The sequence below is a fragment of the Sarcophilus harrisii genome, chromosome 1 (genome assembly GCF_902635505.1).
Source record: "Sarcophilus harrisii chromosome 1, mSarHar1.11, whole genome shotgun sequence".
NCBI classification, from domain to species: Eukaryota; Metazoa; Chordata; class Mammalia; order Dasyuromorphia; family Dasyuridae; genus Sarcophilus; species Sarcophilus harrisii.
In genome coordinates this window covers 116,752,503-116,774,106 of record NC_045426.1, presented here as the reverse complement: position 1 = coordinate 116,774,106, position 21,604 = coordinate 116,752,503, and the positions used below count along the sequence as shown (strand labels likewise).

General features: G+C 36.8%; 1 protein-coding gene across 4 annotated transcripts in view; it reads left to right on the top strand.

Annotated features, from left to right (window-relative positions):
* Positions 1-20,377, top strand: part of MLANA (melan-A) — a 52,155-nt gene extending 31,778 nt beyond the window's left edge. For 2 of the 4 annotated variants that reach the window (XM_031961981.1, XM_031961991.1), the window contains 3 exons: positions 11,942-12,033; positions 15,933-16,049; positions 19,771-20,377. In XM_031961981.1, the coding sequence (XP_031817841.1) occupies positions 11,942-12,033; positions 15,933-16,049; positions 19,771-19,839 (278 nt within the window). In that variant the 3' untranslated portion in view covers positions 19,840-20,377. Of the gene's footprint in view, positions 1-11,936; positions 12,034-15,932; positions 16,050-19,770 lie in introns of all 4 variants that reach the window. The other 2 variants (XM_031962005.1, XM_031961996.1) reach the window with 1 other exon arrangement.
* The last annotated feature ends 1,227 nt before the right edge of the window (positions 20,378-21,604 follow it).

Sequence of the window (21,604 nt, the reverse complement as noted above, 5' to 3'; positions counted from 1 at the left end):
AGGTGGACCACTGAACAGACAAGCGGTTAACAAGGAGAGACTCCCTTCCTTTTAAGCTGGGAATCCCAGAAAACTGGGTTTTCAAGTGTAAAATCTTATACAGGGACATATTTTTGCACTCCTGGCCTATGAAAGTGCAATTTTTTAGATTTGTAATCGAAGGAATTAATCTAATCTTAGATTAATCACATAATTTCAAATGAGATTTCACTCCATGGAAAAGTTCTTTTATCCCATTTTTATATGGGGCTATTTTTTTTTTTTTGGGGGGGGGGGAGGTCTGTCTTAGTAGTGGTTTGGCTCCAAAAAGTGGATTTTGACTGAATAGGACATAGCAGAGCCTTTCCTATGTGTTACTCACTTTTGTGGCAAAAGTATAAAGGGACCATGTGGTACCCTAGGAATTACACTGGATTTGAAGTGTGCTGATCTAGGTCCAATTGACAGCTATTTAATATGGCAAGTAATTTAACCTTTCTTAGTACAATTTTATTTGCAAAGTGAAAGAGTGTTGCTGGGTAATTTTAAAAGACTTTTCAAGCTTTCCACTCTATGAAAAAGAGTAGGCTGCTGGTAACAACCTACTGCAAGAACAATTAGGAAAGGCCTTGAATCTGATGGTAGGTCACAATTTTGGGGTTAGGATCTAAAAGATGGAATTGGTGCCATTTTGATCGAGAAATAAGGGAATTTTTAAAAGGGAATTTTGTGAAGGTGCTAGTACTAAGGTTAGAGGACTCTAGTAAGAGAAATATTCTTTTTTTAAATATATAATCCTTGTGTCAGAAATTCTCCTGCAGTCTGAGGGACTTGGGTCACTCTGGGAACCTCTGCTTTCACTCAGTGTCTGAGAATGTCACTTAAGTCAAGACAAGCCAACAGTTTTCCCCTAAAAGTCCTCAGAGTCACAGGCACCAGACATAGAACAGTTGTTATTTGCAGACCACAAGAGACCCTTTCATCTTCCCCCCGTGGGGACTGGTGCCCTCTGGGGGACTCACAGTTCTGCCCTGGCTGTTGATTCATCAAGGAGCAGGGTTAGGGACTCAGCAGCCCTGCTATGTGTCCCAGTTGCTCCCTATTGTTTGATTTTTTAATCTACAGACGCAGTTGTTTTTTCTCCCAGGAGATGGTGCTGCTGTCCACATCTGGACCAGGAGAGACCTACAGGACCTTCATCCCAAAGGTCCGGGTGGCTCTGGCTCTTTGCTGCTAAAATTCTCAAGAAGTTGATCCTTCCCAGGAATTAAATTTCATAGGGAATACTGAACTAGGGAGGTACTGACATTGTCATAACTCCTCATGCTCAGGGCCAAGATAACATCAAAGTACTTAATCTTTCTGTTCTTTGTGTGTTCCCAGGAGGGAGGAGAATCACTTCTCCTTGTCAGATTTGTCCATCTTGTGCAAAAGATTGCACAATCTTTTCCTGATTCCTCAGTCTTTTGTAGACTTTCTCAGATTCTGTGGGAACGTGCTCTCTTTGTCCATTTGGGTGAATTTTCACCTACGTCTCTTAGGCAGGGCACTTCCCACCTGCTCACTATCTCCCACTGAGTTTTGACATCGGGGGGGATTGCACCATCCTTTACACCTTTTTCCTACTTGTCTTTCTATGTCCTATTTTCTACGGTGATAATTGAGCCTGGATACACAAATTACTGTGAAACAGCCATAAGTCTTAAGGAATCCCTGAAGGCAAAACAAGGGCCAGGGAGGCAGCTTGTATGAGGCACTATAGGGGTATATATCCACCAATTTCCAGCCTCAAGGCCGGAGTTGTTTAGGTAATCATTATCAACCTCTTGCTAATCCTTGCCGTTTGTTTAGGATTTGCTTTCCTATTCCCCTGGAAGCTTCTACTTTGGATTAGATTCTACAAGAATGCTGTAATCCTACCTCTTTCCCATCACCCCAAATGGCATATAATGAGACACATTAACATGGAACTGCCATCAGTCCTTATACAAAGGTCCATTCTTGGTTTATCTCTGTTGGCAAGCTAAGTGGATCTGGAAGAAAGATTTCCAATTCTGATTATCTCCAATTCTGCCTTCTGACTTAGTGATCTCTATGATTTCAGAGCCTTCCTAGAAAGGAGAAGGTATTGCTTCCCTTTGTCAGTAATTTATCCTCTCAGGGTCACTATATTTTCCTTCTTCCCTATCTGTGCCTAGAGATCAAGTCAAGTCAACAAGCAATTATTGTCTGCTTTGTACCAGGCACTGTATAAAGTACTAATCAGGTTTTGTGGAAGCCCAAAGAAGCTCCTCTTCAGAAAAAAGCTAGGGAACCCAATTATAGACCTCCATAATCCATTATAGAGAGACAGACTTCATCTCAATATCTGCTGAGTTCAACTCAACAACATATTAAGGAAAATATCCTTAATAGAATTGGAACGGCCCATTTCAGAAAATGTCGTTAAGTTCTTCATCCATGGAAATCTTTCAGCAGAAGTTAAATATTAGTTGGGAATGTTGTGAACAGGATTTATGTTTTGGATGTACCTTGGACTAAATAATGTTGAAAGCCCCTCCTATCCTTTGAATTTGTGGTTCCTAAGTACTTAAAACTACAGATGCCAAAGAAGTGAGAATAAATAGTTATTTTAAAAAAGATTTATTGATATTTTATATAATTCATAAAGCATATACCTACTAAGAGCGAGGCACTGTGCTAGGCCCTAAAGATCAAATGACAGAAATGAAAAACATTGAAATCTATTCTATGGGGATGGGGGAGCAGAGAGAATAGGGAAGGATAAACAGAAAAATAAATTCAAAATAATTTGAGAAGGGAGAGAACACTGACAACTTAGAGCTAATGAACTCTGAAGAAAGCTAAGGATTCTAAGAAGTAGAGGTGAGGAAAAAGTAGACTTCAGACATGAAGGACTGCCTGTACAAAATCACAAAAAGACAGAATGTCACGTGTGAAGAACAAGCCAATTTGGAGGGACCAAAGAGGATGTGAAAATGAGTGTTTAGAATAAGTGTGAAAAAATAAGGAGGAAAAGTGAAGGGGAATGAAGGAAACCCACAAGAAAGGCACAATATTGTGCTAGAACCCTGGAAGGTCCCACATGCAGCTCAGATCTGGCGGGCCAGAGGACTACATGAAGAAAGAATACTCTCTGGGGTGTTGGTCCTCAGGAGAAGGTCCCAGTTATTTAGCTTTAGTTATAGCTTTGGTAGAATGCTGAATTCATTTGGTGAAAATCATTGGGTAGTTTCTCAAGGGCCCATTTAGCAGTGCCTTGTATATTAGTATGAATAAATGATCTTTCTTCAGTCTTATGCTTTCTCTGGGGAGGATGCATCGTTTGCTGCTTTGTTCTCTTGGAAGCCAGGTAAGGGAATAACTAATTACATTATTTACAGCAGGACTTAGAGAAAAGCCTACAAGGGCTGGTAGAGAACATCTGATCCAAACTAGTTATTTTAAAAATACTATATCCTTTGCTTTTAATCACCTTCATTGATGAATATAGTTTTCCCTCTTTCTCTATCAAACAATTATTCAGTAAGTACTCTGGGTGTGGGGAATGAGTCAGTTAGTCAACAAACATTTATTGATCACCTGCTAGGTGTCAGACACTGTGCTAAATGCTGGAGATGCAAAGAAAGGCAAAAACATTGTGAACCTCAAGAAGCAATTAATGTAATGGGAGAGACAGCATGTGAGCAACTGTGTACAAATGAACTGTACCCAGGAAACACTGGAGACCATTTACAAAGGAAGGCACTAGAATTAAGATGGGTTGAAAAAATTCCTGTGGAGGTGAAATTTTAGCTGAAACTTGATAGAAGCCAGAGATAAGGGGGGAGAATATTATAGGCCTGGGGGAGGGCCAGTGAAAATGGCTAGAGTCAGGATTGGAGTATCTTGTTTGAGGAAGACCAAGAAGGAGGGGTTGTCCCCTGATGAAATAATAAGTGGTCCGGTATAAGGTGTAAGAAGATTAAAAGAGGGGGGCAGATTATGAAGGGCTTTGAATTCTGAAACAGAGGGTTTCATTTGGCAAATGCAAAGTGCCCAGAGAGGAGAGACTGAGTGTCGTGTGTAAGAAATAACAAGATGGCAGGTCTGTCTAGACCAGGGCCATGTATAAAAACCTAGAAAAGTGGATTAAGGTCCAGAAAAGAGGAGCATGTATTTGACCTCAGAGACAATAGAAAGCTATCGGAATTTAAGGAAGAAAATGACATGGTTTGATTTGCTCTTTAGATAAATCAGTTTGACAGTTAATTTGGATTGGAGTGGGGGGAGCAATGGGTAAAGAAGGAGACTATTACAATAGAAAAAGTGCCTGTGTGAGTGACGAGAAGGCTGTGACATCTACAAGCAAGAATGTGGAAATAAGCAATATATATATATATATATATATAGTTGTGAATATATATGTTTGAATATATATATATATATATAAATATATTGTTGTGAATCTACATGATTAAAAGGGGAAGGTATTAGTGAAAATAATGACATTCAAAAGAGGAATGGACTTGGGGAAAAGAAAATGAATTCAGTTATGGACATGTTGACTTTGACATGCTCTCCCCTTGTAACAATGAATATAAAATTAAGAGAAGAAAAAAATCAGTTGAGCAAATCTGACCAACATACATCAGTGGAGTCTACAAACAAAACAACCAAAAAAAAGTAAAATAAAACAAAGATCCCAGTTCCTGCTCTTGAGGATCTCATAGGCTAATATACCACAGCTACATATAAGGGAAAGGGTTATGAACTTTGCTCTTGGCTTCAAATAACTATTTTATCCACTAAAAATAAATTCAGGGGAGCAGCTAGGTGGACCAGTAGATAGAGTAGCAGCCCTCAAATCAGGAGGACCTGAGTTCAAACTCAGCCTCACATTCTTACTAGCTGTGTGAGTCTGGGCAAATCACTTAACCTTGTTTACTTCAAAAGAAAAATCAATTCAGCACCCCATCCCAGCTGAGAGACAGAACTCCATAGGAGGTTGAATCTGTTCTCTAGACAAACCTTTTTTTTTTTTTTTAATAATTAATGATATCAATAGATAGTTATCTAGTTTCTGTTCTTCTCCATGTCAACCTATATTTTTTCTTTTTTATTAAACCTTTTTATTTTCAAAACATATGCATAGATAATTTTCAACATTCCCCCTTGCAAAACCTTGTGTTCCAAATTTTTTCCTCCTCCCTTTAGACAGCAAGTAATCCAGTATAGGTTAAACATGTGCAATTCTTCTATAGCTATTTTCGCAATTATCACATTGTCAAGAAAAATCAGATCAAAAAGGGGAAAAAAATGAAAAAGAAAACAAAATGCAAGCAAACAACAGCAAAAAGAGTGAAAATACTATGCTGTGATCCACACTCAGTCCCTACCATTCTCTCCTTGGATGCAGATGGCTCTCTTCATCACAAGATCATTGGAACTGGCCTGAATCACCTCACTATTGAAAAGAGCCAGTCTATCAGAATTGATCATCATATCTTGTTGTTGCTGTATACAATGTTCTCTTAGTTCTACTTTACTTAACCATCAGTTCATATAGGTCTCTCCAGGCCTCTTTGAAATCATCCTCAAGCTATAATTCTTGGTGATTTTATTTCCTATTCCAACTGTCCTTAGGATGATGTCTGTGGGTACCATTATGAATTTAGGGCTCTTATAAATCTTGATTAAATACAAATCATGTGCTAAATACTATGTTATATATTGGAGAAAATACAAAAATGTACCTGAGATGTCCCAGCCCATGAGGAATTTGTGTATTAGCAACAGCAAATGATACCCAAAGATAATTGTAATATACATTACCAATATATCTCTTCAATAATTATTAAGCATCCTCTGTGACTGAATAGGGGACTGGGCCTAGAATCAGTAAACCCGAGTTCAAATCTGACTTCAGATACATATTAACTATGTAATATGGGGTAATCTCTTTTCTTTCTTCATCTTTTGAAATGAGGATAATAATGGATAATAATAGTGTTAACAAAAGACCCTCTGGCCCAGGGACCTGAAAAAAAAAGTCCCATCACAGATTACAAATGTTTTATCTGAGAAAAACCTAGTAGGGGAGAGAAGATTCTGCAAGGGAGCAGAGAGGGAGAAAAAGTTATATTATTTGTTCAAAGGAGAGGAGAAAAGTGTGAGATATTTATGATTGTTAGAAGTTTTCAGGAAGGGAGCATAATACCTGGATTGTTGTGAAGACAAAATGAGATAATAAGAGTAAAGGGCTTACCAGAGTACCAGGCACAAAGTAGGTACTATATAAATGTAGTTATTATTGTTAATATTTTGTATGCTTAAGCTTTAGGACAGCTACTGGGCATTTACAAAGTTTAAATACGGCATGTTATAGAGGTCATAATCTTATAGGGTAATAAGACACCAAGAAAATAGCTATAATACAAAATATTTTATCTATTATGTTATTAGTACATTAGTTCTGTCATAGAATGTTATATGAGGTCTAAAATCGACAGCAGACAAGTCACTGAAGGGAAGAGAATTTGCTCTGGGTCTTAAAGAATGAGAATAGTAAGACTAAGGAAAAGGGAATAGCATGAATAATAGTGGAGCATGGTGTGATGATAGGGGGTTTGTGTGTATGTTTGTGTACTGGGGGAGTGTAGGGAGGAAGGAGAAGGGAGAGAAAAAGTACAGTGTGAAGAATGCATGAGAGGAATGAGATTAGGCTGGAACAGGTCTAAAATTATCAGGGAGTGTTGAATATCAGGCAACAGAATCACAGAATCTGAGATTTGGACTTGACCTCGGTGGTCATCTGGTTCAACCTAAAGAATCCTCCCCACAACAAATGCAGTAAGTGACCATCTCCAGGGGTCCTCAAACTACGGCCCGCGGGCCAGATGCAGCAGCTGAGTACGATTATCCCCCTCACCCAGAGCTAGGAAGTTTCTTTATTTAAAGGCCCACAAAACAAAGTTTTTGTTTTTACTATATTCTGACCCTCCAACAGTCTGAGGGACAGTGAACTGGTCCCCTATTTAAAAAGTTTGAGGACCCCTGAAATTTAGGCTTTTGTTTGAAGATGTCTAGTGAGGGGGAACGTTTCCCATTTCACTTTTTGAATGGCTTAGACAGTTTTTTCTCATATCTAGTTTTTTCTTATATCCCTCCATAAGTCCTTAATAGTTGATTTGACTGTTCATGTTATTTAGAAGAGCTTGGTGATTCAGTTACTCTTGGAATAATTTTGATCTTACTATATACAATATCTTCTTGATTTTGCTTATTTTAGTCTGCAAAGATAGCATCTTATAATTTATGGTGGTAGTAACCTGAACCCTCTCATAAACATCTCCATTCCCCAAAACAAATTTGGGGGACCTCACCATTTGTTAGATACTTCTTTGTCAACACATTATATTATAATTATTATTATTATATTAAACAAAAAAATCAAATATCCATATTTCAGGACAGTTAAAGATCACAGAATGTAGGCACAGAAGGAACCTTAGTGAGCATTTATTTACTCTAATGCTTCATTTTATGGAAGAACTGAGGTCTAGAGCCACCTATTCTTGACCTCCTCCCCCAAAGCATTCTGACTTAAATAAAAATGCCCCAGTGGTTTAAAAAAAAACCCAACGAAAAAACCTCTCAACAATAACAATGATAATCTAGGATATGTAAGAAGAGGAAGGAAGGAAAGCATTTGCTGAGTGCTGACCATGTGCCAGGTACTATGTAAGCACTTTAGAAATAGATCTTATTTGATCCTCACAACAAATCCTGAGAGATAAGAGCTGTTATAAAAATCACACTTTACACTTGAAGCAATTTATTATGGAAAAAAGGGAGTAGAATGTAATCTTGTTTGTACAGAAACTAGAATACGTGGAAGGGAGTAGTGTGGAATTAAACCTGGAGAGGAATGTTGGAGCAGATTGGGGAAGGCGGCTAGTGAGTGTCTGAGCCAAGTTGGAAGTCAGAAAGCTATTTTCCTTACTTCAGGGCTGGCACTCTGTGCACTATGGTGCCATCTAGTGATCCATGCTGGGCATATAATGAATATTTAATAAATGTTGATTTTATGTATGTATGTGTGTGTGTGTGTGTGTGTATATATATATATATATATATATATATATACACATACATAAAATCAAGTCAGCTAATGTTATATGTTTATCTGTTTACATGTGTGTGTATATATACACATTATATATATATACATACAATATATATTTATATTTATATATATATGATATATATATATTTATATCAGCATCCTGATTATATCAGAATCTATCACTGAGTCTTTTAGGATTCAGAGATCCATGATCCTCCTCTTACCATTTATTTTCTTTTTTCTCTCCTATTTTCCTCTAGGGCAGCTAGACTGGGTTATATAAATTATTTCTTAGAAATTTCCAAAAGGGGGCAAAGGATGAGAGAGTCAGTTGTGACCCAAATGGATAGGGAGTCCCCACTATGGAAGTTGTGACTATAAAGGAAAGGATTCATTCATTCCTTCATTGAGGTTGGTAAAAGGTGGCAGGTCTGCTTTATATTTTCATAGATTTATTCTGTTATGTTAGAAAGTGTGTAACTGTAGTTTTGGACATCCATCAGGAAGGGAAGAGGGAGTTATCTTTATGATCTGGAAATATAGACTGACAATGATATCTCACATTCATTTGGATAGTTCTGTTGATTACTGAAATATAGGGCATTTCTATATTTTTCAACCTAGGCAAGAGGAAGCTAGCATATAGTTGATTGAAATTAAATTCCCAGATATGTGAAGGAGGCAAATATTGGAGCAAATGGAATAATTAATTCTTCTCCAGGACAATGGAAGAAGAGGTCAATTTGAAAAAGCAACATAAAATACTACCAATACATATCAGGACCAATATATTTTGCTAATTTGCTCAGAAGAATCCACAGAATGATAAAATTCTCACTTGTCTTCTCATGGGAAAAAATAGGAATATTTTGGCTAGAGGTGTTTTATTCCCTAACAATGAATCTTTGAAATTTTACTAAAGATCATTCTTTTTGTAGTATAAATTATGTTATATAATTAGTAGGTATTAATCATTTGTTTCAGAATTTCCATAGGTTGCCTCTTCACATCCTTAAATGTTGCAGTATGTTTTCTACGTGGCTCATGAAGACTTTGATTTCCGTTTTTCAGTTTCCAACTATAGATTGTTTCTGGTGCCAATGCTTTTATCCCAGAGAATTGTGTACTCAGGCAAAATAGGGTTGTTAAAGATACTATTCAGAAAAGCCTTCAGTCTTGTTTCTCAGAGACTCCATATATTGTATGTTGATTTGTTTAATTAATATCTATTTTGATGGAATGATTGCTTACATACTTATAACAAATATTGCCTTATAAACCAAAGTTTTTTTTCCCTAAAAAAGCCCCAATTAAACAAAATATTCTCTGGTACATGTTTTAATTCTTTTTTCTTTGCTAGTTTACTAAGAGAAAAAAATCTGTATCTTCATCTGGAACCAACATTGTCCATAGTAATTAAGCAGATTTTTGTTCATTTACATTTTTTGTTTTCATTGGTTATATTGTTCTTAAATATCTTTATTTACAATGCATTACTTCATATAAGTCTTCCTCTGTTTCTCTGAATTCCTTTTACTTGTCATTTTAAATTTATTTAAACAAAAGCATTTATTAAAAGTAAAAAACTGGGCCCTAAACAATGAAAAACTACTGATAGGCCAACGTCTTTGGCATAGAACTTACTCAGCTTCCCAGTTCTCTAAGAAATTAATCTATTTCCCACTTAGCCTCTTTTAAAGGTAATTTGGTTAGGATTATAATGGCAAAGTAAAAAACAGGGTCAGTTTTTTAATGCCTTTGATTTATGCCAGGTTGCAATGTCTAAAACCAGGCAACCATTAACAAATTGAATAAAAGTGGCATGAGAGGAGTTTAGATTTATTAACTATTGCCAGAAGACTATGTAGTAATTAATCTTTGGTAGCCACAGTTCTCTGAAAGAGTTACTACTCAAAACTATTTAACAGAATAGCATTTTTATAACACTTCATATGTTTCATAAAGCACTTTTCTATCAGTAGAATGTAAACTCATTGAGGGCTGATTCTATTTTCTTGTTTATCTTTAAATCTCTTTAATTCTAAAGAACTGTGGACACTTAGATTCAAGTCTGTCTCTCACATACAAAGAAAGGGCCCATTTACATCGTTAGAGGGAGTTTCCTTATCTGGGATTTCCCTGGATCAGTGAAATCACAGATTGAATCCTGCTCCCCACCCCCTTTTTTAGCACCCACCTTCTGTATAGCAGTTGAGCAATAATCATTTTTTAGGTCCCTACTATTTATGTGCTGGGTACTGGAACAGTCAGGTTCACACTAATATTGATTAAATGAGTGAATTCAAATCCTGCAGAAATCTTAACATACTTGGCAACTTTTGCAAGAGAAAGTGTCATTGTCAATCCTGTCCTCGGCTCTTACTCTTAGTTAGGAAGACCTGAACTGAGTTACTAGGTATGCAACCTAGGATAAATTAGGATACTTTAGCCTCAGTTTTGTCATCTGTGAAATGGGACTTCTCAGGGTTGTTAGGAGAACTAAATACCTATAAAAAGCTTTTTGTAAATCTTAATGGGCTATACAAATGCCAGCTATTATTATCATGTAGTAGTAGTAATAATAGTAGTAGTAATAGTAATAGTAGTAGTAGTAGTAGTAGTAGTAGTAGTAGTAGTAGTAGTATCTTCAGTAGCAGTAAATGCCCAAGGCGGAATTTATTTTTTTTTATTTTATTTTATTTTTTACTGTTTCTTTTTTTTTTTTAATAGCCTTTTATTTACAGGATATATACATGGGTAACTTTACAGCATTAACAATTGCCAAACCTCTTGTTCCAATTTTTCACCTCTTACCCCATCCCCTCCCCCAGATGGCAGGATGACCAGTAGATATTAAGTACATTAAAATATAAATTAGATACACAATAAGTATACATGACCAAACCGTTATTTTGCTGTACAAAAAGAATCAGAGTCTGAAATATTGTACAATTAGCCAGTGAAGGAAATAAAAAATGCAGGTGGGCATAAATATAGGGATTAGGAATTCAATGTAATGGTTTTTAGTCATCTCCCAGACTTCTTTCTCTGGGCGTAGCTGGTTCAGTTCATTACTGCTCCATTGGAAATGATTTGGTTGATCTCGTTGCTGAGGATGGCCAGGTCCATCAGAACTGGTCATCATATAGTATTGTTGTTGAAGTATATAATGATCTCCTGGTCCTGTTCATTTCACTCAGCATCAGTTCGTGTAAGTCTCTCCAGGCCTTTCTGAAATCATCTTGTTGGTCATTTCTTACAGAACAGTAATATTCCATAATATTCATATACCACAATTTATTCAGCCATTCTCCAACTGATGGACATCCATTCAGTTTCCAGTTTCTAGCCACTACAAAAAGGGCTGCCACAAACATTCGTGCACATACAGGTCCCTTTCCCAAGGCTGAATTTGAACTCAGGTCTTTCTGATTCCAGGTCCGGCCCGCTCTATCCCATGTCTCCTCCCTGCCTCTTTATTATTTCCATAATCATTATTAGTAGTTACCACAGGAGTATTGCTGAGGTTGGAAGCTGGCTCCTCTTTGCACATACCAGTTTGCATTGTTCCTCTAAGACACACCCTTGATGGACATTTGGGAAAAGTCCCGAGCCCTAGAGAACTGCAGGTTGTGGAAAGTGCAGGTGAGGAAGGGCTGGAGAACATGAGAAAGCTCTCTGCTGCATAGCACGGAATCAGAGGGGAGGCTAGAAGCTGCTCGGGGATTGTGGGGAGAGAAAGCTCCCATGAAGGGGCTTGCATTTCTTTGTGATAAGTACGAACGATGTTCACATGTGGCAAGATGAATCAATCCTTCTTCTGGGACAGGGCAGCAGGAATTGGCATCCTGGCTGTGATATTGGGGGTTCTGCTGCTCCTTACCTGCTGGTACTGCAAGAGACGCAGCGGCTACAAAATACTCAAGGTTAGTGCTGCTCACACATTCCCTTTACCTCTTACTGAGTGGAATTTTTACCTGGTAACTTAAGAGAAGGATTTTCTGAAGGATTGGAAAACAAATTAAAGTTTCCTTTTCTGTAACCCTGTCCTTCATCCCAGTTAGTAGCTATTAAACAGCTGGGGGGGAGAGAGAGAGAGAGAAGAGAGAGAGAGAGAGAGAGTGTGTGTGTGTGTGTGGAAAGTGACAGAGAAACAAAGGCTAAGAGATAGAAAGAAAGGGGAGAATAAGGAGACAGAGACAGAGAGAGAAAGGGAGGATAGAGAGACAGAGAGAAAAAGAGAGAAAGGGGGAATAGAGAAACAGAAAATGAAAGAGAGAAAGAATGGGGGATAGAGAAACAGAGACAGAGAGAAAGAAAAAGGGGATAGAGAGACAGAGAGAAAAAGGAAGAAAGTGGGGAATAGAGAGAGAGAGAGAAAGAAAGAAAGGGGGAGACGAGAGAGAGAGAGGAAGAAGAAGAAAAAGAAGAAGAAGAGGAGAGAGGATCAAATAAAGATTTTCTTGTATTTACATGTACAATATCATGTCAGATTAAATGCTTTCTGTGTCACTAAACAAAGCAAAAATTCCTAAAATTTTGGATTTGATGTATATGTGTATTGAAGGGTAGAGGTGGGGGTAGAGTATGACTAACATTGACAGTCCCATTTCATGCTAAGCAATTATTCTCTTCTTTTTGCCATTTCTTCTGAATTGCTGAAGAACTTACTGAAAAAAAAATCACTGGATGGAAAGATTGCAGTGAGGTTGCAGAGACTATGTGAAAGACTAGGGAGATGAGAAGGATTTGCAAGTGACTGAAGCATGCTTTATCTTTTCCATTCTAAGTGCTTGGAGAAGATTCCTTTTATTTTCTTTCAGAGTGAGAAAAGCTTCTTGCAAAAGGTGGGATTTGGGCTGAGTCTTGCAGGAAAATAGGGAAACCAAGAAGTAGAAATTGATTAGGCAGAAAAAAGAAAATAGTTTTACTTTTTTGTTCAGTTGTGTCCAAATTTTTATGACTGTATTTGAGGTTTTTTTGGAAAATATACTGGAGTAGTTTGTCATTTCCTTCTTCAGTTCATTTTACAGATGAGGAAACTGAGGCAAGTAGGACACTATTAGTAAGTGTCCAAGGTCAGATTTGAACTTAGGAAGATGACTCTTCCAGACTATACCTGATACTCTATCCACTGTGACTTCTAGGTACCTCTGAACCTTAATCTTTCACTTTATTAAAACAAAACCAAAAGAAAAAGCAATAAATAGAACACTAACAACCTACTTACCCTATCAATTTACTAACAAGCATTTATTAAGTACTTACTATGTGCCACTAAGCACTACTTTATTATTGACAGAATAATTTATGCCCTAAATCCCAAGCACTACTTCGTTATCTGCAGAAAATTTTTATGAGAAACAACTCCACATACATTTAAAATATTCTCAATGAGAGTGTTAGTGAGGAACAGGCAGATGTTCATAAATGGTATGCCAAAGGCTACATCTTTATACAATTAACTGAAAAATATAGTGAATATGAGATCCCACTGTGATTTTTATGTGTTGTCTATAAAAAAGACTGCTCTTTGGTAGAACAGAATGTCAGCTTAAAGACTCTCCTCAAAAAACTTGGTCTCCCACATCTATGTCAAAATAAAGGCATCACCTGTGTTTATCTCAAATGTAAAATTTCTTGAAAGACACTGTCAGTCAAGAAAAACAATTCACATCTCTTCCATGATGCTTGACTGTTGACAAGATGCTACTGTCTTCACAATCTCATGTCCCCTCTGAAATCATATTGTAGCATCCTTTTGGGATGTAAAGGTGATTCTGGGGGCTTGAACTTGTGTCAGCAGAGCATTAGATCTTGAAAATTCTACATCATGCTGGAAAGTATGTATCAGTAATACAGACTGCCTGCTGTCTGGGAGTTAACCTGGCTAAGTCCAGAGGTTCATTTCCAATGGGTCGGCCACAAGGTGATGGATTCTTTGATCATGGGCAACTCATGAACAAAGGAAAACAAAACTAGTTCTGGAGATGAATGATGGTCATACTGAAGTTGTCACAATAAATGAAATTTGAAGGCATAAGGAAGATGCAGCTAAATGGAAGGATAGCTCACAAATTTTCTTATCTCTGCAAAATCTCTATGATAATAATACACATACGTGCACATACTCACACTACACACACCCAAAGAGCATCTTGAATGAAAATATGACAAAGGCAGGCTTTGGCAGACAATATCCTAGAGCATTCCAAATTCTCTCTTGTGTAGAAAATATATGATCCTGTTTGTTTTTTTTTTATTGTTTGTTGACTGTTTTAAAAGCATTTATTTCATTTGATTGAGCAAAATGTAGCCTTAAAAGCTTTTTCCAACAAAACGTCTCCCATGCATATGTTAAGATTATTTAAATTTCATTGATTGAGACACAATGGAAACAAATTTGTTCAATTACATCTTGTGACTGGTATCAAACAAAACATAAAACATAGAGATGTATATTAATCAAACTAATGTCATGGGGAGATATGGAGTCCATAGGCTGAATGGAAGATAGAATCCTTTAGATGTTGAGATCCTCCAGATACTCCCATTTGTAGAGGATATGATAAATATATCAAGCCTTAGAACACTACTGAGTCATTGTTCAGCAGCTTCTTGTAATAATCTACAAAATCATACGGACAGAAAATTCCCATTATTCAAAATATGATATATACATAGATGGATACCAAACAACACAGCTTGAGTTACCAGGATATATACTGCAGTAAGATACTAACGGTGAATAATTAACTAGACCCAGAACTAAATTAGAGAGGGAAAACAAGCTGGGTTAAATTTGGGGAAAATGACCCTTACTTTCAATGCCCTCAAATTTCTCTTAAAAACAAAAATATATCTTTTAAATAATATTATTCTTTTGGTGATTCTATAGAGCTGTATCTTAGAATACCATATTCTCTGAAAAATAAAAAAAATCATCTAAAAAACAATGGAGAATAAATCAACTAAAGCATATTGTCAACAATGAATTATGCACAAAAATACTGTCAAAGATATCAAAGGGATGTGTGACCATTAAAAAGGGGGATTATAGATGGAAAGTCCATGTGCAATTGATTGCACATTGGTTGATTGATATCTGTCTAATATTAAGAACTAGAAGAAAATTAAAGTACATGGGGCAGTTAGATAGCTCAGTAGAAAGAGCACCAGACTTAGACTTGGAAGACCTGAGTTCAAAAGTGGCTTTTTAGCTGGGCAAGTTACAGAATCCTTTTTGCCTTGGTTCCTTCATCTGTAAAATGAGTTTGAGGAAGAAATGATACTCCAATGTCTTTGCTAAGAAAAACCCCAATGGGGTCCTGTGGAGTCAGATAGACATGACTCAAATGAGTAAACAACAAACCAATAAATTGCTTGGATCTCAGAGAGGACATGGATGAGAGCTCTCCAAAATGAGGAGGAATAAAATAGAATGTGACTGTACCAATGGAGGGAATCCTGTGGACAAAAACAAATCACCCAGGTATTTGATGTAATTATGGATCACCATTTATTCAAAGCATTCAATGTCATTCACATCAAACTTCAGCTAGTGGCTTATTATATTTATTTTAGGGGCAAAGTAACTTGCTGCAAAAAAATTAAATTACAAAGTCACGTGAGGAGAGAAATGGGCAAAGAGCCTTCATTCTAAGTCCAATCTGCTCTGTCATATAGCTTCTTTGCTAAAGATATTAGCATCAGCTCTAGAGCCTAGGGGTGAAGTGGGAGGAATGGCATCTTTTTTATTTTTTTAAATTGCCCTCCATTTCCTTTGCTTCTTCTCTCACTAACTCTCAGTGAATTTACATTTTAGGACAAAAAGCTCGGTGCTGGCACTGGGAATGCCTTGATGGGGAATTACTACCAGGACAAAGGTATTCTTCCCGTCAGCAAAGGGCCTTTTCAGGAGAATAACAACTATAATTCTATGGTATGTTAGAGCCCCTGGAATAAAATTTGTTTTCTTATTTGCTTCCTATGATGTTAATGTTCAGTTCAAACAAGTGAAAACACTTACCACAAAGAACCAAGGAAAAGTATCATTAAAGTTGTCTGCTTTGTCCTGCTCGCTTAGATTTTCCAGCATCAGTAATGATAAAAAGTCCTATATGTTAGTACTAGGGAAGTAATTGGACCTGTATTCCATTATAATTGGTTTCCTTTATAATTCTGTGTATTTTATTTTATGCATTTTAAAACATTATTCTGAGAAGGGGTCCATGACACAGAAATGTCATTTTTGTTCTAAAGTTTTGTTCTTTTTTTTTTTTTACATGATTTTAGAATTGTTTTTTTTTTTTTATTTAATAGCCTTTTATTTATAGGATATATACATGGGTAATTTTACAGCATTAACAATTGCCAAACCTCTTGTTCCAATTTTTCACCTCTTACCCCCCCACCCCCTCCCCTAGATGGCAGGATGACCAGTAGATGTTAAATATATTAAAATATAAATTAGATACACAATAAGTATACATGACCAAAACGTTATTTTGCTGTACAAAAAGAATCAGACTCTGAAATATTGTACAATTAGCTTGTGAAGGAAATCAAAAATGCAGGTGGGCATAAATATAGGGATTGGGAATTCAATGTAATGGTTTTTAGTCATCTCCCAGAGTTCTTTTTCTGGGCATAGCTAGTTCAGTTCATTACTGCTCCATTAGAAATGATTTGGTTGATCTCGTTGCTGAGGATGGCCTAAAGTTTTGTTCTAAAGCATTCCTATAAACAAGAAAAGTAAATTTAAAAAAATGCTTCGATTTGTACTCAGAGTTTATCAGTACTCTCATTGAATGTAGAGAACATTTTTCATCATGGGTTCTTTGCCATTGTTTTGGATCATTGTCTTGATTAGAGTAGCAATCTTTCACAGTTGATCATCATTACAATATTGCTGTTACTGTGTACAGTGTTCTCTTGGTCCTGTTCACCACATTTTGCATGAGTTTATATGTCTGAAGTATCCCATTCATAATTTTTTATTGCACAATAGTATTCCATTACAATCATATATCCCAACTTATCCAGCTATTCCCCACATGGGAGAATGCCCTTCATTCCCAATTTTTTTGCCACAACAAAAAGAGTTGTTATAAACTTAATTGACAAAGCTTATGACCTTTTCTCAATCTTAACCTTTCTTGAATTTTCTGCAACTTTTGATATTGTCATTCCCCTTCTTCTCATGGATGTTCTCTCCTAACTCTGGAGGGGAAACTGAGGCAGGTAACCTTGCACAGCTCTCCCTCCCTCCAATCCAATCCACTTGCATGTCATGGTATCACCTCCCTGAGGTCATGGTCCTCTTCCAGAAGAAAGGACAAACAACAACAGGTTTATATGGCACTGCTTTCTTGGTTCTCCTCCTGTGTGTCTGACCACCCCCTTTTCAGCCTGCTTTGCTGGATCCACTTCCAGATCACATCCACTAGCCACTGGTATCCCTCAAGGTCTGGACTCTATTCTCTTATCCCATTACTCTATCTCACTTGATCTCATCAACTCCCAGTGGTTCAATTCTTATCGTTAAGCAGGTGGTAGAGGCAGTTAGGGGTGGTAGATGGATAGAGTGTCAGGCTTGGAGTCAGGAAGATCCATCTTCTGATATTCAAATCTGGCTTCAGACATTTACAAACCCGTATGCTCCTGGGCAAGTCACTTAACCTGTTTGCTTTAGGTTCCTCATCTGTAAATGAGCCGGAGAAGGAAATGGCCAACCAGTCCAGTGTTTTTGCCAAGAAAATTCAAATGGAATCATGAAGAGTTGGACATGACTGAAAGTGAATGAATCTCCAATTATCCAGCCCTAAGCTTTCTCCTGGCCTCCAATCTCATATTAATAACTATCAGATTTCTAGAAATGGGTTTTCCATAGACATATTCCCAAACTGAACTCACTACTTTTCTCCTCCAAATTCTTCACTTTTCCAGAGTTTTTTGTTATTTTCAAAGCACCTCCATCCTTCCATTGGCCCAGGCTCTCCTTCCCAGGGTCTTTTCACCTCTTTACCTGGGTTTGCTCCCCCTTTCCAAGACGATTTCTACCTTTGCCATGTCTCTTGTACATGTGCCCTTCTCTCTACTCATGCAGTTTCCATTCTGGTGTAGTCCCCCATCACAGCCTAGGACTGCTGCAATATCCTACCAGCCTGTCTCATGTTACACTCAGCTGCAAAGGTGATCTGGGTAAGGTCTGACCATGTTTCTCCCTCTCCTTCAATAAATTCTAGTGGCTCCCTATTACCGCCAGGATCAAATCTAAAATCTTCTTTGGCTTTTATACCCTGGTCTCTTCCTACCTTTCCAATCTTATGCTTTTCTCACCTCCTTGAATAATTCTACAATCCAGTGACAATGGACTTCTTGCTGTTGCTCATACCGGACATTCTGTCTCCCAACTCGTCTGCCAAGCTTGGAATGCTCTTCCTCCTCACCTCTGCCTCCTGGCTTCCTTTGAGATTCCAGCCAACATTGAGCGAGAGGTCTTTCCCAGCCCTGCCTTTTCTGATTACCTTCCATTTATAGTACAAATATTTTGTGTGTTTGCATGTTTTCCCCATGTTAGAGTCCTTGAGAGCAAGTTTTTGCTTGTCTTTGGATCCCTTCCTAAAACACTGGAAGTACTTAATAAATGCTTAATCAAATGATAAGATCACAGAATAGAAAAAGTGATTAAGGACAGAGTTTTGGGGGACATCTCCTTTTAGAAACTGTGAGATGGATAATGAATTAACAAAGTAGAATGAAGAGGAACTGAAGAGATGGAAGGGAAACCCAGAAAGAATGGTACCATGAAAACTAAGACAGCAGAAAGTATTCAGATGTCTCTCTCTTTACAATTCTCTTTCTTCATCTGTGAAACAAGATCAAATCAAATGATCTTTAAGATTCCTTCTAGCTCTAAATTCAGCAATTCATTCAACTTTTACTCTCAGGTTATCATATATCATGGAGACCTTGGTTTTCAACAACAATAAAATTTTTGTTGTTGTTGAGTTTTTTTCTCTAATCTCAGAATGTTATAATTGGAAATGGTTTTAAAGATCATCTTATAAAACCCCATTTTTACAGATGAGGAAATAATAATAATAGCTAGCATTTTATATATATTTATACATACACACATATATACATATAATGTAAGTATACATATACATGTATATATATATTTATGTTTATATACATATATATATATATATATATATTATGTATTTTAAAGTTTGCAAAGTACTTTACAAACATTAGTTCATTTTATCATCACAACAATCCTGGGAGATAGATACTATTTTATCCTTATTTAACAGTTGAGGAAACTAAGGCAGACAGATTAAGTTACTTGCCCAGAGTCACACAGTTAAGTAAGTGCTTGAAGTGGATTTGAACTCAGATCTTTCTGTCTACAGACTCAATACTTTACCTGTTGCAACATCTTTAATAAGGTGCATAGAGGCTAATTAAACTGTTTTCCATGACACAGCTTATTAGTGGTAGAGTCAGGAGTGGAACCCTCTTACCAGTTCAGTGCTGTATTCCTTAGAAAGCAAGAAAACTGTGAATGTGACCTAATTGGATGAATTTGTAAATATTTACTTAATTGTGTGGAAGTTCAGAGAGCTGATAAACATTCTCTTTTTTCATTCCCATAGGTACCTAATGCTCCCCCAGCTTATGAGAAGTTCTCTGCAGAACAATCCCCACCACCCTATGCTCCTTAAAGCTCAGCAAGAAATGTCAGAGGTCTTGAAAGGATCTTCTTTGTACTTGCTTCAAATCATATGAAAGTCTAATGTTCCATAGTTGTACGCTGCATTAATAAAACTAATCATCAAATTATTCATAGCACAGCTACTGGTACTAACTGAATGGCAACATTACAATGAATAATGTTTTATATATTAATAAACCATTGATTCTGGTTGATTTCTACTCCAAGTTAATAGGACTACTCTACATTAGTATTGCCTACGGCAGTGTACACAAGTGGTTTTTGGCCTTTATGTCTTTGTATTTAGTTGCATTTGGGCTAAAAATGTTAATACTATAATGTATTTGGGAATATGGAAGTTTCCTCATCAACATGAAGTTTGTATAGAATTATTAGTTTATAAATTTTCATTATGCAAATATTACAAAAGATCTGTTAATAAGTGTGAGAAAGCTAGCTAATTCATCCTATTTTCTTCCCTGCTAATTGTTGTACCCCTTCCTTCCCAAAATTAAGTGACAATTAAATTGATCTAAACAAGATCAAACTCTAAGGTCTTTTTCTCTACTTTCTAGAACCCAAATTCTAGCACCTAATCTAGTAAATCTATTAAATATAGAATTATAGCTTTAGAGCTAGAAGGGATGATTAGCTGTAGGGGTATGCTATATCCAGTTCAAATTGGCTCATAAGAGCTGTTAATTTTCCAATCATCAAATGCTACAAATAAGGGCTTGATTGTTTTCTTCATTGTCTAGATGTAGTTATAGAAAGAATATGAATAATGAAGATTAAACTTAAAGATGTGTCTTGTATATAGATAGTTCCCTGCTCGCTGCTCCTCCCCTCCACTCTAATCAGGTTAAGCATTTACTAGCATATCCTTCTTAGCTGTAGTCTAATCCAAATCTATCAGTTTACAGATGAGAAACCCAATGCACAGAAAGGTGAAATTATTTGTCTCGTTGATTCTGTGCCATCACAAAATTTCTGCTTTTAAATAATACTTAAAGCACAAGGCATATATAATCATTTGCCACATAAGAGATCAACTTTGTTATTATGTCAATGAAATTGGGAATAGAAAACAAATAGAGGATCAACTTCAAAAAATATAAAATACTGGAACTAATAGGATGTCAAATAGAGATATTCAATGATACTATCTCAGAAAAGAACACTGAAATGACTATAAAGGAATTACCAAATGGAAGGGCAAGGAGGGAATTTTTTTTTTTGATGGAGAATTCTATCAGACTTTTAATACTAATGCTTTATAAATTATTCTCAAAAATTGAAAAAAAGCACTCTACCAAACAAAACTCTTTATAAGACAAACACAGTCCCAATATGTAAATCATGGAAGAGCAAGTCTAAGATAAATAACTACAAACCAGTATTTAAAGAGTATTGAACCAAAAAGGCAAAAGACAGTTCACGTTCTCAATGAGCTTGCAGTCGATTAGGCAAGATAACTGGCAAACAACTATGTACAAACAAGAAAAATACAGGATCAATTAGAGATCATCAATAGAAAGAAGGCACTGGCATTACAGGGAATCAGGAAAGGCTTTTTGCAGAAGGTAGGATTTTTGTTGTTTGTCCTTCGTTCTTGAAGAGAGCCATGACATCAGGAAGGTGATGCCATGAGAGGCAATTGAGTTGGATTGAAGTGAGGGAGGCTGTGCAAAGTCACCTGCCTCAGTTTCTCCTCCAAAACCCTCTGGGTCCGGTGGAAGATATAGATCAGGACAACTGGAGATGCCCTTGGATGC